The 17695-nt window shown below is 33.5% G+C and overlaps 1 protein-coding gene across 1 annotated transcript; it reads left to right on the top strand.

Moving 5' to 3' along the window:
- Positions 1 to 15074: 15074 nt before the first annotated feature.
- On the top strand, positions 15075 to 16303 carry LOC106341254 (gamma-interferon-inducible lysosomal thiol reductase-like). The gene is made up of 5 exons (XM_013780058.1): positions 15075 to 15326; positions 15587 to 15652; positions 15756 to 15881; positions 15970 to 16062; positions 16163 to 16303. The coding sequence occupies exons 1-5, from the start codon at positions 15087 to 15089 to the stop codon at positions 16301 to 16303; spliced, it is 666 nt and encodes a 221-aa protein (XP_013635512.1). The 5' UTR covers positions 15075 to 15086.
- Positions 16304 to 17695: the final 1392 nt, after the last annotated feature.

Below are 17695 nucleotides of genomic sequence, written 5' to 3'. Positions count from 1 at the left end.
AAGAAAACCCCCGATTGTCTATGGATACCAAACCATCGAGATATCCAATTATTTGTCAAACTTATCTGAAAAGGAGAGAAAAGAGGGGTGAATAATATGAGAGTCTCTCAGTGAGGCATGAATGCTAAACACACAAACCATTGACTCAGCTGTAGAATACCGAACATGTGAGTATAGCTCTATCATGAAACAAACACGATATCTAAAACACCTCACAGAACATACAATGCGCTTAATGCACCATACAAATACAATCAATACTCTGATAGTACATATCTAGTCTCAAACCCATCACTATCTTCTAAGGATATATGTGTATATCTAGACATTGCTAGTACAATAGTCCATATTTGTACATCCACAATCTCATATTAGGCAGCTGGTTGATATCACTCAAATTACCCTAGAGTGACTTTACTCTCTCAAATAAGAGGTTCAATTGCAGTATATAGAGATCAAATCCACTGGGAGGGAGGCACACAATAGATCTAAAGCAGTGAAGATTAAGCTAGACAAATAGGTTTAAAACAGTGAATAAATGAAAGCAAAGTGAACAAGCAATTGTTCAGTTGATTGAGGTTGTAAATAATTAAGAGAAATAGCTAAACCTAGGGTTTCAGGTAATCATGATTATAGTGATATATAATGTTTAGGTTGACAATCCTAGAACTCAAAGTCTAATAAAAGGTATCCAGCTTCCGCTGTGAATCAATTCTATTGACTAAGTTCAATATCTCACATGTCGCTTCGAGCGTCGATCGATGCTATTGATTTAGCGTTGATCGATGCTTCCTTAGGCAAGCGTTAGAGAGTTGATCAATAGGTTCACTAGTCTTAACTAAATCAGTTGTCGCTTGTTTCTAATAATCCTAGCTCAAGGGAATCTATTTTGGTGCAGAACATACCGTCGTAGTTGTCTACAATCCTAATATCAAGGTCTTAGTTAGCTACTCTAGAACACAGACATTAAAAGCAATTCCTTGAAGGTTGTCTATTATCACCTTAACAGTTCTATAGTTTTGCCTAATCCTTCAGAACCCTAAATCTAACAAGTGAATTACTTAGACATAGCAAAACAGAATATAGCAAATATCTGAATAAACTGCATAAATAGAATAATGTATAAAAACTGGAGTTCCAATACAAAGCTCTGAAAGAGTTTGGATCTTCTCTACAAACTACTAAAAACCCTAAACTTTGTGGTATAAAAATAAGAAAGCGTGTGTTGCCCAATACAATGGCAGAACACATAAATATTAGGTAAAAATTGGCTAGGGGTAGTTCTGTAAATATGTGGAACTTGGGCTTCAAGCCTGTCATGAACAAGCGGCCCGCTTTGCTGTCGATCGACGACAAGAGATGTTTGTCGATCGACATTTGACTCAGAATGTCGACTCTGGCTGGTTCGATGAACATGTACAAGTTTCTTCTGACTTTCATCTCCAAAATGCTCCATAATCATCACATTGTTCCAAAACATACATGGACATGTAAAGACTCTAAAAATACTCTAAAAAGATTCCAAAAAATAATAAATAGATTCTAAAACACTTATATACCATGGCTAAACACTGGTAAAATCCATGGTATATCAACTCCCCCAGACTTACCCAAGTAAAACAAGAGTGGTCTTTATGAAAGAACTTTTGAAAACAGTAGGGCCACACATAATTTTACCCAAGAAGTTTTGATATGGAAGTCCACTGGAACTAATGCATTACCAATCTGCACCTCAAGGTTTCTGATGATTCCTCCTGAGTTCCTCTGAGAACAGTGCACAAAAGTGAACGAATCCTTCAAAGGTTCTATCTCTAGACCTAGATGGTCTGCCATCACCTTAGGTAGAATGCTGACTGAAGAACTTGTGTCGCAGAGCGCAATAGGGTAGTCAATGCCTCCTATCAAGCACGATACTACAAACTTTCCAGGATCACTCCTCTTCTTCAGTGTAATCATCTGTCTCATCTTCTCTCTGACTTGATTGAACACTTTCTCAATATCTTTCTCAGTCTCCATGGTGTCTCTGAAAAAAACCACAATCTGTAGGTAAAGTAAGCCTCACCGAACGGCTTATCCAAGGGTATCATGAGAACCCTTTTAGTGAAGTTATCCATCTCTTTCTCAGTAGCTCCTCTCTTAAGATGCTTGAGAACCTTTTCCTTCCTCTTTCTCAAGGTTTGTCCTTCAGTAGCCTGTTCAACCACCATAGGCTCTGGTGCATCTTTAGATTGCTGACTGTTGTTGTCTATTGATATTTCTAAAGGTTTAGATGGATTTCTAAGTGCATTCAGTCTGGCTACATCGATGCTAGGTAACTGCACTCAGTAAGTTAAAGGCAGGTGTCGATCGACGCTGGAGGACTCTTGTCGATCGTTGCCTAATGTCTGGTGTCGATCGGCGGATGGTTGTTGTTGCCGATTGATGTCTTCCGTGGTGACACGGTAGGGTTGGGGTGGATGAGGGTGTCGAGCTGCGAACTCCTCGTGAGTCATGATCCGAACTGTCTCGCACGATGCAACATATTCCATAAAAGGTGTCGATCGATGCTGGATAGGGTGTGTAGGTCGGTGCTCTGATGACTCCATCGGTCGATGTTCGTCTCTTGGTGTCGATCGACACCAGTGTGAACTTCCGAAACTCATGGAGCTTTCAACTTTGAAGTCGCCCTCTTGAAGCTTCTACTGCTTAACCACTTGCTAGAAATCATCATCTATGATGGAAGCGCATCCACGTGGTGTTTCAATGTTTCTTCTCCTTTACCCTTGACTAAGGCTTCTTGCCTCTTAATAGCTTCTCCTATCTGAACCACATGCATCTCCAACTTCTTTACATGTGTTTTCAAAGTTTCAAACTGTGTTCCGGTTGGTGGACATCATCTATCTTCCCATTGAAATGCACTGTCAGCTGTTGTTGGCCCTGAAGAACTTGATCAAGTTTTTCCTCAATCTTGCTTTCATGGGTTTCTGGTGGTGGTTTCTGGTAAGAAGAGTTTCTGTAGGGTTTGTTGCTGCTGTTATAGTTATTGCTGTAGGGTTTCTGATACTGCGAACTCTGGTTGCAGTTGCTCCTCTGTCTATTTCCATAGGAGTTTATGTATCACTCTGATTCCCAGACCTTTGATTCTGAAAACCAGTACCACTGATGAAGTTCACATCTTCCTTGTCATTTCTGTCACTGTCGACATCTACAACTTCTACATCTTCTGCAAAACTAACCTGCTTCTTGAGAAGCTTATGAACACTATCCAGCTTAGCCTTGACACCGTCCAACTGCTCCTTCTCAGGAGTAGTGGCCAAAATCTTCCTCTCAAAATCAGTGTTCCTCGTGCTGTTGTTGGATGCCTAGTTGTCAATGAGTCTCACTGCCTCTTCTGGATTCCTAGTGTTGAAGTTTCTTTCACTAGCAGTGTCCAGAGCCATCTGATATGCCAACGCGATGCCTCTGAATCCATGGTGTGGACAATCTCTCTGATAGGACTTGAATCTCATCCAAGGTCTTCTGAATGACTCCATAGGCCCATGTGTGTGTAGCAATCTTACTTCTCAACTCTTTAGTGCATCCCTCATAAAAAAACTTACGCAGGAATGCGTTCTTGACATCAATCCAGGATGTGAGAGATCCTGGTGGTAAGTGCTTGAGCCAGTGCGAAGCATCTCCAAATAGTGAGTACTTGAAGAGCTTACAAAAGAGATAGTCCTCAAGGACTCCATTGGCTATAATGGCAGAAACCAAATCCTCGAACTGCTCCAGATGGTCCATAGGATGCTCATGTAGGAGACCACAGTAGGGTGTCTATCCCAAAAATGTAAAGTACTGAGGCTTCAGCTCAAAATCGTTCCTCTGAATAGCTGGAGGACGAATAGTATATCTGTTGGCATATTATTGATCTGGACAGTTGTAGTAAGCCAACGTTCTGGGTCAATTAGCATGTGCTTCATCACCTACAGCCTGAGCATCAGCTGCGGCGACATCAGCATCATGATCAGGAATTACAGCCCTCTGATCATCTAACCCCTGACCTGTTGCATTACCTCCTGCTCATGCATGTCTCCATCCTCATCTCACACCAAAACTAGAGTCGCAACCATGTCTCGCGGACGGAAGTCGATCGATGTTAGGGTAGAAGTGTCGATTGATGGTAGCTCACAACTGTTGGTCGGCGGATTTGGGTTGTTATCGATTGATGCGGCTCGTCCCTCTTTGCGGATCGTGCGTTCCAAAAGTGCAGGGTCTGAAGATAGCAATGATTTTTCCTTGTTGCTTATGATACTGCTGGGCATGCACCTGAAAGAAATCAAGAAATTTTTTTTATGAGAATTTGAGTAGCAATAAAAACCTAGACTAAACCTAACTAACAAGATCTACTGGCGATCAAAGCTCTCCGGCAACGGCGCCAAATTTGATATCACTCAAATTACCCCAAGGAGTGACTTTACTCTCTCAAATAAGAGGTTCAGTCGTAGTACTTAGGGATCAAATCTACAAAAAGCTAAGGCACACAGTAGATCCTAACAAGTTTATGATTAAGCTAGACAAGCAATTAAAACAATAAAAAGCAGAGGTGAAGAAGGCAGTTGTTCGATTGATTGACTGATTTGAGGTTGTACACAGTAATGAAAAATAGCTAGATTTAGGGTTTCAGGTAATTGAGATTATAATGATATATATGCTAAGATTTCAATCCTAGTACACGAATTCTAGTGACAATATATTCCATCTTCGCGTGCGAATAAATTCTATTGATCTAACACTACAAGAAAACAGGGGGATTCTGATGGCCGAAATCGTCGGAAATTCGTCGGAATCGGTCTATTCCGACGAATTTCCGACGAACCCGTCCGTCGGTATCGTTTCGTCGGACAAAAAAATTTCGTCGGAATTTCGTCAGAAATTCCGACGACTTTCTGACGAATACCGAGAAACGTCATTCTGACGAACTTCCGACGATATTACGATGCGGCTACACGAGACCAGAGTTCATCGGAAAACTACAATTCCGACGAACGTGGTTCCTCGGTTTATTCCGACGAACTTTGGGCGTCGGAATTTACCGACGGACATCGGTCGTCGGAATATACCGACGAACCACGTTCGTCGGTATATTCCGACGGAAATGAGTTTGTCGGTAAATTCCGACGGATATATGTCCGTCGGTATATTCCGACGACCGTTGTCCGTCGGTAAATACCCTTTTTTTTTACAAATTAATTTTGCATTTTTATATATTTTTTGATATTAATAAATTTAAAAAATTGGAAATTTAAAACTAATAATATTATAAAATTTAAATTCATAAAAACCGAAATAGGAAAAAAACATTCATAAAGTTTAAAATTCATACAAACCGAAATAGAAAAAAAAAACATTCCGAAAGTTTTATAAAGCCGAAATAAACTAAGAAGAACTCGAAGACATCAAACGATCTAGCTTCTGCATAATCTCGGTGTTGAACTTCTTCTGGGATGCCAACTCAGCAAGGATAGTGGCATTCTCCGAACGGATAGTGGCATTCTCCGAAAGGATAGTGGTGTTCTGCTCCTCCAATGCCCCAATCCGTTCATCTTTGTCATGTAGCTCCTCGAGAATCATGGGATCGGCATACGGAGCTTGCGAAGAAGATGCCGGATACGAAGAAGCACGACGGGCCAACCCAACTAAACGGCCTCCTTTCCTTTTAGGAACCGCCTACAAAAATATTTAAAGTAAGTAAATATGAACAAGTAAGTAATCGACATTATAAAAAAAAAATATTAATAAAAAAAATTACCTTTTCAACCATCTCATTTATTTGCAATAGAGACAGGTTGGTTGAAGCTCCCGTGGAGTCGCCGTCATCAGAGAGAGGCTGAGATTGAGAAACTATCTCAGCTTCCACCAAATCAACTACACCTCTGATCACGGGGTCCTGAATTTGACCCGTCGTCTTGTTAGTGTGAGCCACCTTAATGAGTTGGAGACGATCAACGGGATTACCGTCATTTGCTTCGATCTAAAAAAACCGCCATTATTAGCCAAAAAATATATAAAATATTTATTTAAAAAATATAAAGATAAATAATAATAAAAAACTTACAAGTTCATCCTCCTTAGTAGACATGGAGCAAGCGCCGAGGTTGTGCACATACATCCCTTTCCCGCCACGATCGCTCTTCCGGTTCCTGGAGTTCCTAGAAGACGTCTCTGCAGTGTCTTCCCTCTCCCAATGAGCTATCAACTGCTCCCACACCCCCCCGTTGATGAACCGTGGCTTCTTGTTCTTCTGCCAAACTGTCTTCCACGCGTTTATCTGCTTTGTGTAAGAGTCCATGGCCTTTTCGTTGAATTTCTTACGGACTGTTTCCGTAAGATCGGAGTGCCAGTTGAACTCTTGCTACAAAACAAACACAATTTAATAAGTAAATATATGTAAAAAAATGTAAAAACTTAAAAAAAATGAAGGGTTACTATACCGCAAACTGACGAAACCACAACTCTCGTTCGTCGGAAGGGATCACACTCCACTTTGGATATCCAAAACGGAGCATGGAGTACATCATCTGGTTGATGCTCCGGCTAATGCCATTTTTCGACTTGGTGAACCTTTAAAAAAAAATACAAGTTAGCAAGTTAATTAAAGCAAAAAATATAACGGTACAAAAAAAAAAAAATACTAACCAAGTGCTATGGCCTCGTCGTGGGTTGAGTTGGAGAAACGGGAGATGCTCTCGACCTGGTTGTTGAACCAATAGATGAACCGGCATGACCCCCGGATCCTGTTGAGCAGCAGCGTGAGGGGCAGAGGGAGCTGGAGCGGGAATATATACCGGAACCGAGTCATGAGACGATACCGATGCACGGGAACCGCTCACCGAACTACGTCGAAGACGGGCTGCGGGGCGGGCTTCATCCTCGGCCCTAAAAAAAAAAAATTAACCCATCAAACATAGTTTATTAGTGGAAACTTAAAAAAAAATATTAAAAATTTTAAAATTTACTATACATGATTTACATATATATATATATGTATACAAAATTATAAAAAAATTATAAATATAGAAAAATGTTGTTAAAAATTTATAAATGAAGAAAAATGTTGTTAAATATTTATATTTTAAAAAAAAAATGTTGTTAAATATTTATTAGTGGAAACTTAAAAAAAAATATTAAAAATTTTAAAATTTACTATACATGATTTACATATATATATATGTATACAAAATTATAAAAAATTTATAAATATAGAAAAATGTTATTAAAAATTTAAAAATGAAGAAAAATGTTGTTAAATATTTATATTTTAAAAAAAAAATGTTGTTAAATATTTATTAGTGGAAACTTAAAAAAAAATATTAAAAATTTTAAAATTTACTATACATGATTTACATATATATATATGTATACAAAATTATAAAAAATTTATAAATATAGAAAAATGTTATTAAAAATTTAAAAATGAAGAAAAATGTTGTTAAATATTTATATTTTAAAAAAAAAATGTTGTTAAATATTTATTAGTGGAAACTTAAAAAAAAATATTAAAAATTTTAAAATTTACTATACATGATTTACATATATATATATGTATACAAAATTATAAAAAATTTATAAATATAGAAAAATGTTGTTAAAATTTATAAATGAAGAAAAATGGTGTTAAATATTTATATTTTTTTCAAAAAAACGTTTTTAAAAATCAAAAAACGTTTTTAAAAATAAAAAAAAACGTTTTAAAAAATCAAAAAACGTTTTTAAAAATAAAAAAAAACGTTTTAAAAAATCAAAAAACGTTTTTAAAAATAAAAAAAAACGTTTTAAAAAATCAAAAAACGTTTTTAAAAATAAAAAAAAACGTTTTAAAAAATCAAAAAACGTTTTTAAAAATAAAAAAAAACGTTTTAAAAAATCAAAAAACGTTTTTAAAAATAAAAAAAAACGTTTTAAAAAATCAAAAAACGTTTTTAAAAATAAAAAAAAACGTTTTAAAAAATCAAAAAACGTTTTTAAAAATAAAAAAAAACGTTTTAAAAAATCAAAAAACGTTTTTAAAAATAAAAAAAAACGTTTTAAAAAATCAAAAAACGTTTTTAAAAATCAAAAAATGTTCCAAAAAAAACTAAAACAACAATCCTAACTTATATATCCTAAACTATCCATTCAATCCTAAAATGTTCAATCAAACAACCTAAAATCCGAGATCAACTTCCAAAACCCTAAACAATTGAAAAAAAAAAAGGTTGAAAAAATAATATTAAGAAGGAACTGTGGCCATTATGGGTGCAACCAACTTTTAAGTGTTAATGGAGATTTTCACATCCCATAGATGCTATTGGTTCAATAAAGTTAGTAATCATAAAACAAAAAAAAAAGGTAGAAAAAATAAAATTAAGAAGGAACTGTGGCCATTATGGGTGCAACCAACTTTTAAGTGTTACAAAAAAAAGGGAAGAAGAGTGGAACCCCATGATCACATCTTTTAACATGTCTCTCTGCAAATTGTAAAGATTCCTGCAAGTGGTGGCAAAAGCCAAATCTCCAAAATCATATTTTGGATCTTCAGAGAAGAAAGAAACCAAAAATATTCATCAAATTGACAAACAAAAAAAAGTGTTAAATAAAGAAACTTATTATTATGTAAACGGTAAAATGGCGATTATTATTTGCCTTGTCCATCCTCAAAGAGACACTCTCTTTTTCCCTTTGAAAGCTTCATCCACCGCACCGAATCTTTCTCTCTTGACTCCACATTTCATTAAGTTTCTTCAATCTCTCTCTCTTCTCTTAGACTCTGTTCATGTGGAAGCTGTTGTGTCTTGAACCGCAAGGCGTTGGGAGATATCAGCTAAAGATTTAAGATTGCATTTGATCAAAGCCTCCACAAAGTAACAAGTCTCATCGTTTGTGTTCCCTTCTGGTACATCTACCACAAAGGACTCGATCACAAGCGTCCCTATTCTTCCTCCTTCAATGGTCTCAGGGTGAAGAGAGATAACTGATGAATAGTTCTAATCACATTTAATAAACAGAGCAACATGAATTAGAAAAAATGGGGTTTTAATACAAGTGTCCTGATAACGAGGTTTCCCACAAAATTTGCATATATTCCGTGTCTCATCCGCTCTCTAGTAGATCATGCAGTTGTCAATACATACATCTATCACTTCATACGGTAGTTGAAGACCTGCAACAAGTTTCTGAACCTCGTAGTATGAACCCGGTGCAAGGTTATCCTCAGGTAGAATACCTTTGACAAAATCAGTAATCGCATCCATACATTCTTCAGCCAAATTATAGTCTGTCTTAATACCCATTAATCTAGTTGCAGATGATAAGACTGAATGACCATCTCTACAATTTTGATACAAAGGTTGTTTTCCTGCATCCAACATGTCAAAAAATCTCCTAGACTCGGGGTTTGGTTCTTCCCCTCTATAATGATCATGTACCATCTGCTCAGTACCTACACCATAATCTATATCTGTTCTAGATTCTTCTAACCTAATATCAGGCTGAGGTTCACTAACAGGCTGAGGTTCGCTAGTACTACCATATTCATAACCAGTTTCCCCATGAAGGTACCAAACTTTATAATTACGTGAAAACCCTTTCATATACAAATGAGTCCAAACATCAAATTCTTTTATAACCTTATTATTATTGCAAGAAGAGCAGGGACATCTTAACATACCACTTTTTGCATCCGGTTGCTGTTGAACAAGCCTCATGAATTCTCCAATCCCTTGAACGTATTCTTCCGTAAGCAAATTGGTGTTCGGATCCAAATGAGGTTTATCCATCCACGAACGATAATAAACTTCTGAAGACATGATTTTCACGGAATTGTTATGACTAAAGAGAATGAAGAGAGAATGAAGTGTGAATGAGTTGAATGAGGAGGGGTTGTATTTATAGGAAATTGCTTACGGACCTCCGACGACTTTCCGACGAAATTCCGACGGATATAAAGAAGTCCGTCGGAATTCCGTCGGAATTGTCCAATCCCAAACGGCTATACAACGGTCATATGTATTTGTCGGCAACGGTCACATGGTTCGTCGGAATTCCGTCGGAAAATACCGATGGAATTCCGACGACTTTGCTGTTAATCGGAATGTCGTCGGAATTCCGTCGGAATATACCGACGAACTTCCGACGACTACAACGGTTACATTTTTTATCGGAATGTCGTCGAAAAGTCGTCGGAAAATTCCGACGAACCGTATGTCGTCGGAATTCCGTCGGAAATGGCCGACGGAATTCCGACGACTTCATTTTTTTGGATTTGGTCGGAAATTTGTCAGTATTCCGTCGCAAATGTCCGACGACCTAGGTGTCCGTCGGAAGCTCCGTCGGAATTCGGAGTGTTTTCTTGTGGTGTAAGTCTATATCTCAGCCGTCGTTTGTTGATATAGTTCGAACATCTATTGACGCTATGTGACTGGCGTCGCTCGATGTTTGCCAAGCAAGCTTTACCGAGCTGTTCGATTAGTTCACTAGTTTGACTAAATCAATTGTCGTTTGTTTCTAGCAATCCTAGCTCAGGGGAATTAATTCATGTAATAAACCATGCTTTCGCTTGCACCTAATTATCCGAAGTTCAGAGTTCTAGTTAGCTACTCTAGAACACAACCATTAACAACAACTCCTATGAAGGAAATCTTATCACCTTAGTGTATCTATATTTTGGGCTAATCCCTCATAATCTTAGTTCTAACCCTAAATCTAACAAGAGTGACTACTCAGACATAGGAAAGCAGAACATAGAAAATATCTGAATAAATTGTATGAATAGAATAAGGTAGAAAAACCGGAGTTCCAATATAAATCTCTGAAGGAGTCTTAGATCTTCTCTCCAAACTAGTAAAAACCCTATCTATGTTTTGCTGTGAAAAGTAAATTGTATGAAAGCGTGTGTTTCCCAAAACAATGACATATCACATAAATATTAGGTTAAAGTCAGTCATGAGTCATCTTGTAAATAATGTGGAATTTGGGCCATAAGTCGGCTGAGAACCAAGTCGGGCTTTGCGCGCTTCACTGTCGATCGACAACAAGAGTTTTCTGTCGATCAACGGTTGACTCTAAATGTCGACTCTGGACTGGTTCGATGGGCAGCAACGAGTTTCTTCTAGATTTTGCTCCAAAATACTCCAAAATTACCATATATCTCCAAAACACTCATGAACATGTAAACACTTTAAAAAGACTCCAAAACATAATAAATAGTTCCTAAAACACCTATATACTATGGCTAAAAACAGGTAAAGCCATAGTATATCAACTCCTTCAGACTTACTCTTTTACTTGTCTTCAAGGAAAAATAAGAGCAGTCTTAATGAAAGAGTTTTTGAAAATAGCAGAGACACATATAATTTAAAATCACTACTCTCACTTCTGCAGATAGGAAAGGTGGACGTGAATCATTACTAACCTTGGATGATTCAATGTACTACACTCTAACTTAGTCACCATTACCATGCATCACACAACTCCACTGATAGCGCTTGACATACCCCCTCTACTGACCTGATTTCTGCATAAAGTAAATGTGTAGACTACATTTTAGGAATATCTATTAAGGGACACGTGGAATCAACTCAACCAAGTATTTAGACCTACATATAACCTTTTCTGGCTTTCCCTCTCTCTTCTCTGAATCCAATTTTTCTCTCTCTTTTTTAGTATATATAAAATATTATGTGCTTATGCAAAAGAATAATACACATACAATACCAAGATCATGAATAAACTCACGAGGCTACAAAAGAGATAGCAGTGTCATTTATCAAAACTTGACATCTAAAGAAACTTAATTAACCAATTCAATTACAAGAAGAAGAAAAAAAATCATGAACTTGGTCACTTGATCTTCCTTAACACAACTCTAACCCTTTTTCAAAAGGTCAACAAAACAGATGAAGTTTTTGCAAAAGAAACCATTCAAACATTTTGCTTCCTAAAAACAGCCCTCACCCATTTCAACCCAAGATTGCATCAACATAATTGTACAAACAAGATAATTTAATAATTTTTGATGTTTTGTTGACATTGTGACATCGAGATTCAAAATAGCTTACGAAAAAGCAAGGTCACGAGATTTGTAGATCCTTCCTTAAACACTGATAACCTCTGAGAAAAACGACGGCTCAATTTTTTCCCGGATCAAGACCGATAACCTTCTTCATAGCACTAATTCTTGACTCTCTGTTCGATTCTTCAAAAGAAACAAGTTAAAAATCAATATCGATTTGAAACCTCCAAATTTTTATTTACTATTAGTCTTTTAACCTGTTAATCAATGTTATTTTAGAGGTGCAATTTTGGAAAAAGTTTTGTGATTAAGGGTTTAATTTTTGTTACAGAAAATATAAAAATGTTAATAAAATAATAAGAATAGGAAAGGTTAATACTAAATACAAGGTGATTTTTTCGTGCATGCACGTATATAAATATTTATAAAGTAAATATATTATAATAATTTATTTACATTATAATAATTTATTAATAGTTTATTTTTATTTTTAATTTATTCTGTTATTTATATTGTAATCAATATACATAGTTTATTTTAAATAACATTATGTTATTTTCATTAGACGTATAATTGTGGATATATAATATCTCGACTGTTTGACTATTATTTGGATATATTAGATAACATTTACTTATTCGATTCAACTAAGATATTTTTATTTTACATATTAAAATTTTGATTACTTTTGTTATTTTCATGTAGTTTGATTTTTGTCTTAGATTTGTATATATATTTTAGTAAGATTATGTATAATTTAGTAAATGTTGTTTTTAGAATCAAAGAGTAAAAGTAAACTAAAGTATTGATCGATTCAAAGTTTCATAAATAAACATAACAATGATATTTAATTATAATAGTTGGTTAATATATTTATAATATTATTTGAGAATTTCGTATTTATTTAGTAATATTTTGAGTCATCTATAATTTATATGTATAAAAATATTACTATAAATGGAAATTTTTTATTTTTTATTTAATGTTTGACTTTGTATAAAAAAATTGGATTGGTCTAGTTACTCATTTCTGGATATATTGTGTTACATATATTCCGTCAAATTCAGTATAACTATTTCTAATCTAATTCAACCAAATCATATTTATTGTGTTCATTGCATTAGTTTGGTTTTCATCTTAGATGTGTATATATATTTATGAATTGGCTATTTGTAAATAGCCCTAGGACTATGTTAACTTTATTAGATTTAGTAGTTTGGTATATCTAAATTTTCAAAAATAAAATTATAAAAATAAAGTGATGATAGGTACAAAATTGCATAAAAACATAATTGATACATTCTAAAAAGGAAGATTAATTCTTTACTTTAATATCAAGATTATTTTTCTAGACTTTCCTTTTTATGAAATCACATTGAATATAAAAAATATTTTCGTTTTAAGTTTTATAAATATTTTCTTTATCATATATTTTATTTTAAAAATATAAAAGGGAACATAAAGAAAAAAAGATTATATTAAATTTTATTCATTAAAGATATCTTAGTTTATGTTATTTAAATTATTTTGTAATAATTTGGAAAATAGATTGATTTAAATAAAATTCTTAATACTTTTAAAATATATATTATGTTTTTTAAGATTATTTTTTAAAAAGAAATATTAGTTCTTTACTTTAAAATCAAGATTAGTTTGTGAACTTTCCTTATTATGAATTACACTATATATAAAATCTATTTTTCATTTTTAAAATTTATAAAATTTCTTTATTATATAGGTTATTTGAAAAAAAAAGGAAACCTAAATAAAAACGGAAAAATAAAATAAATATTTAATAATGATAATTAGATATATTTGTTTCATTAAGGGTATCATAGTAATCAACCGCCGTGAGAGTTAATGTGAGCGTGACACGTAGGAAACTGACTTATCAAATAATATTATTGATACTATATATATCTATGTAAATATCACTAAAGTTTAATTATATACCCTATAAAGTAAATAAAATGATTGTTTTGATTTATTTATCAAAAATATGATTATAATTAAACAAAAGATACTAGTTTTGATTTATGTGCTTACTCTAATGTATATAATTACATGTATACAAATTATTTTTAAATATGTGGTTTCTAATATGTTATTTGATCCTCACAATCCCAAAAATAAACTTCTTCAAATTGAAGTGATTTTTTAATATTGGAAGCACTATATATATGCTATTTCATTCAGATTAAATAATTTAGTCTTGATTTATATTCCTAAAAAAATTTTAATTAAATATCATGACAAGATTTCAGTTACCTCATTTTGAGTTTGTTCGAAGAATAAGTGATCTGATCATTCGTTTAAATTTGTTTCTCCCTAATACCCTGTCTAGATCTTATAATTGTAAGAATTAGAGATTTGAACTATTATTATAAGTTTTATGATTTATCATTTATTAAATCAAACAGTTCTTAGTTTATACATAGTTTACATATATTAGAAAGGTAAATTATTTATATATATTTTTTATCGGTATACTCTTAAGTAACTAAACCTCAAAACCGTAGGTTAATAAAATAAGTAATTTGTTTTGTTGTTCTACAATTAGATGATTTTTAGACCGAACTATTGAATATATATTAGAGAGACAATTATATTTCTAAAATATAATTAAAATGTGCTGTAATATGTTAAGTCTTAAACAACGATTATACATTTATGAGATCAATATTTGTATTTGTCATTTTACAATCGATAAAGATTGTACTGTTGCAAAATGTTAAAACGAACAAATATTAGAATAAAAAATCCATTCAGCGTATGCGCGGGTTATCATGTAAGTTATAAGTATACGTAGAATCTAATATTCACTAATTAATGCTAGTCAGTAATTTTATAAACTAAATATTAAAGGTACTCTGGCTCTTTAACATGTGGACACACAAGGTCAAACAAAAAAACAATAATAAGGGAAACTCCGCGTGGAAAATGTTACCAATGTATTAAAAATCAATTAACCAACTGTAAAATAAAGCTATCTATAAAGAGATCTCATCTATAAATGCATACACAAAGCATTCGTCATAAACCACACTCAATTCAAACTCTAGAAAGAATACTTTTAACAATGGCTTCTTCTTCTTCAAACAAGCTTGTGTTCTTAGCTTTCCTTCTCCTGTTCGTATTCTCAAACAATCTTGTGGCTGGAAAACCCCAGAAAGTGAAACTCAATCTTTACTACGAATCACTTTGTCCATACAGTCAGAAATTCATAAACGATGATCTGGTGAAACTCTTTGAGTCCGATCTCAAGCTCGTTCCATTCGGTAACGCAAAAGTCTCCGATAACCTAACTGTCACTTGCCAGGTTCTTTTCAACCTTTTTTTGTCAAAAGGAGATTCTTTCAGTTTAGTTGACCATTTTTTCCCCAATATAAATGTTTAAGAAGACCATGGATGAACGATAAGATGTTCAATCACTAGTATATACGTTCTGTTCTTTCTTGTTTATACACTAATCAATCTCTGTTAATAAAAAACCACTTAATCCCCTCCTATCTATAGATCGGTTTAATCACTTGTATGCTTATTCTATGCTGTTTTAATTAATAATAAAATTTTGTGAAGCATGGTGAAGAGGAATGTAAACTAAACGCCATTGGAGCTTGCGCCATAAAAACTTGGCCCAATCCGGTAATAACAAATAAAAAAACTTACTTCTAATATCTACAGTCTTCAAAATATATACGAGGCAAATGATATCTGAATTTGAAATGGGATGATTTTTGGATCGCAGAAAATGCACTACTGGTTCATAAGGTGCGTTGAAAAGGACACGAAAAACTGGGAATCATCATGTTTTAAGACATATGGTGGTGAGAAAACCATAAGAGATTGTTACTCCAGTAATCTCTCTAAAAAAGTACGTATGCATAAAACAATCTTAATAATATACACATATATTATATTTGTATAATTGTCATATAACCCTATGCTTTATTTCAATTCAGCTTATACTTGGTTATGCAAAGCAGACTTTGAATTTGATGCCGAAGAAAGAATACGTCCCGTGGGTCACAGTGAACGGCAAGCCACTCTACGAAGTATAACACTTATTTTCCTTAAGAAAACCGGAATTCATTTATTTGGATTGTTTAATAATCAGTTAATTATATATTGCATGTTTTGGTTTCTGGGATGCAGAATTATGAAGATTTTGTGGCCCAAATGTGCAAAGCGTACCAAGGAAAGGCTCCTCTCCCAAAAGTTTGCAATTCTTCTGCCTCGGCAAAGAAGAAAGTGTTGAAGCTTCAAGTCTCGTATGGTGAAGATTTCCATCACTAAAAAAGTACTTATTGAACTAAGTTGGATTTAAGCTTAATTATGTGTGTAAGCTGAGTGATTAATAAAATAATATTTGTAATACCCATCCCCTTGATCAACACTGCAACCTCAACTATATATAGTCACTAGGCCGGCCCGCCCTACAGACGGGATGCATATTCAAAAATAATTGAAATAGTTTGAGTAAATAATTATTTTAATTTTTATTAGTTAAAAATATAAATAGTAGTTAAATTCTGTACTTGTTTTTTTTAAGTCTAAATAAACTATGTTATTTTGATAATTAGGTAGGTTTTCTTTTTTTTCTTGAAGTGGCATTACATCTGTTAGTGCTGAAAATAAAGTAAGGACAATTTTAAAATTGAGATTAGTCTTTGACAATTCATATCTATTTGTATAGAGAGGGAAAATATATACATGCAAGTCTATAGCTGATTATTTGGATCCATTGTTGCATAACTATGTTTCTTTTTATTTTTCTCAACTGTTTTAGCCATTCTACTAATTTGGTATTTTGTTTTAAGTTAAAAATTTGTTTGTTTTCCTCATTTTCATCAAATTAAATAAAACATGATTTTTATTGGTAAATATTTTTTCTAGAAATATATTTATATAATAATATTATGATATAAATATAGTAGAAAATATTATATTTTAAAGTTAGTGTAAGGAATATATATTTATTTTTAAATAAATCTGATTTCTAATCATATAGACTAATTTTTATCTAGGGTAAATGCGCGCTTCGCGAGGGAATTTGTTTCATTATATTTTGTTTTAAAACTGGCTTTGACTGAATTTTCTAATATGATTGTGTTTTATGTTTATTACGTCGATCTCGATAGTTTAATATATTTCTTTTTAATATAAATTATCTAATTTCATTTCTGTATTTTTTTTTTGTTTTCCATTTATTTTACATTGTGTTTTCCATTGGAATATGCAAAAATATATTTATTATTTTCATATTAGCGTTGAAATTATAGTTGAAATTTTTAGTGCATAATTTTTTTAAATTTTAACATTAATTGAATACAATGAGCTTATATTTTTGTGTTTGAAATACTTATAAAACATAATTTTATTTTACCCTTAAATCTAACACTACAAGAAAACAGCGACATACTGAGGGAAAAAATCGTCGGTATGTCGTCGGAATAACGTTATTCCGACGACATACCGATGAAACAAGTCCTCGTAAATAACTCCTCTGAAATTTCATTTTCCTCGGAAATCCCTCGGAATTTTCCGACGGAATTCCGAGGAAACAAATTTCCGAGGAAACTCCGAGGAAACTCCGAGGACCACCAGTTCGTCGGAAAGCTCCTCGGAATATACCGAGGGAGAACGTACTCGGAATTTACCTCGGAAGTTCCGACGAAATGTTCCTCT

Source organism: Brassica oleracea, chromosome C4 (assembly GCF_000695525.1).
Source record: "Brassica oleracea var. oleracea cultivar TO1000 chromosome C4, BOL, whole genome shotgun sequence".
NCBI classification, from domain to species: Eukaryota; Viridiplantae; Streptophyta; class Magnoliopsida; order Brassicales; family Brassicaceae; genus Brassica; species Brassica oleracea.
Note: the sequence above shows the minus strand (reverse complement) of the source record. Positions and strands in the feature narration are given on the sequence as shown.

Bases quoted from the DNA above. Each gene is read 5' to 3' on its own strand.
- LOC106341254 (XM_013780058.1), top strand. From the start codon at position 15,087: ATGGCTTCTTCTTCTTCAAACAAGCTTGTGTTCTTAGCTTTCCTTCTC. The intron at 15,653-15,755 runs GTAATAACAAAT...TTTGGATCGCAG, and splicing joins TAAAAACTTGGCCCAATCCG to AAAATGCACTACTGGTTCAT. The intron at 16,063-16,162 runs GTATAACACTTA...TCTGGGATGCAG, and splicing joins ACGGCAAGCCACTCTACGAA to AATTATGAAGATTTTGTGGC.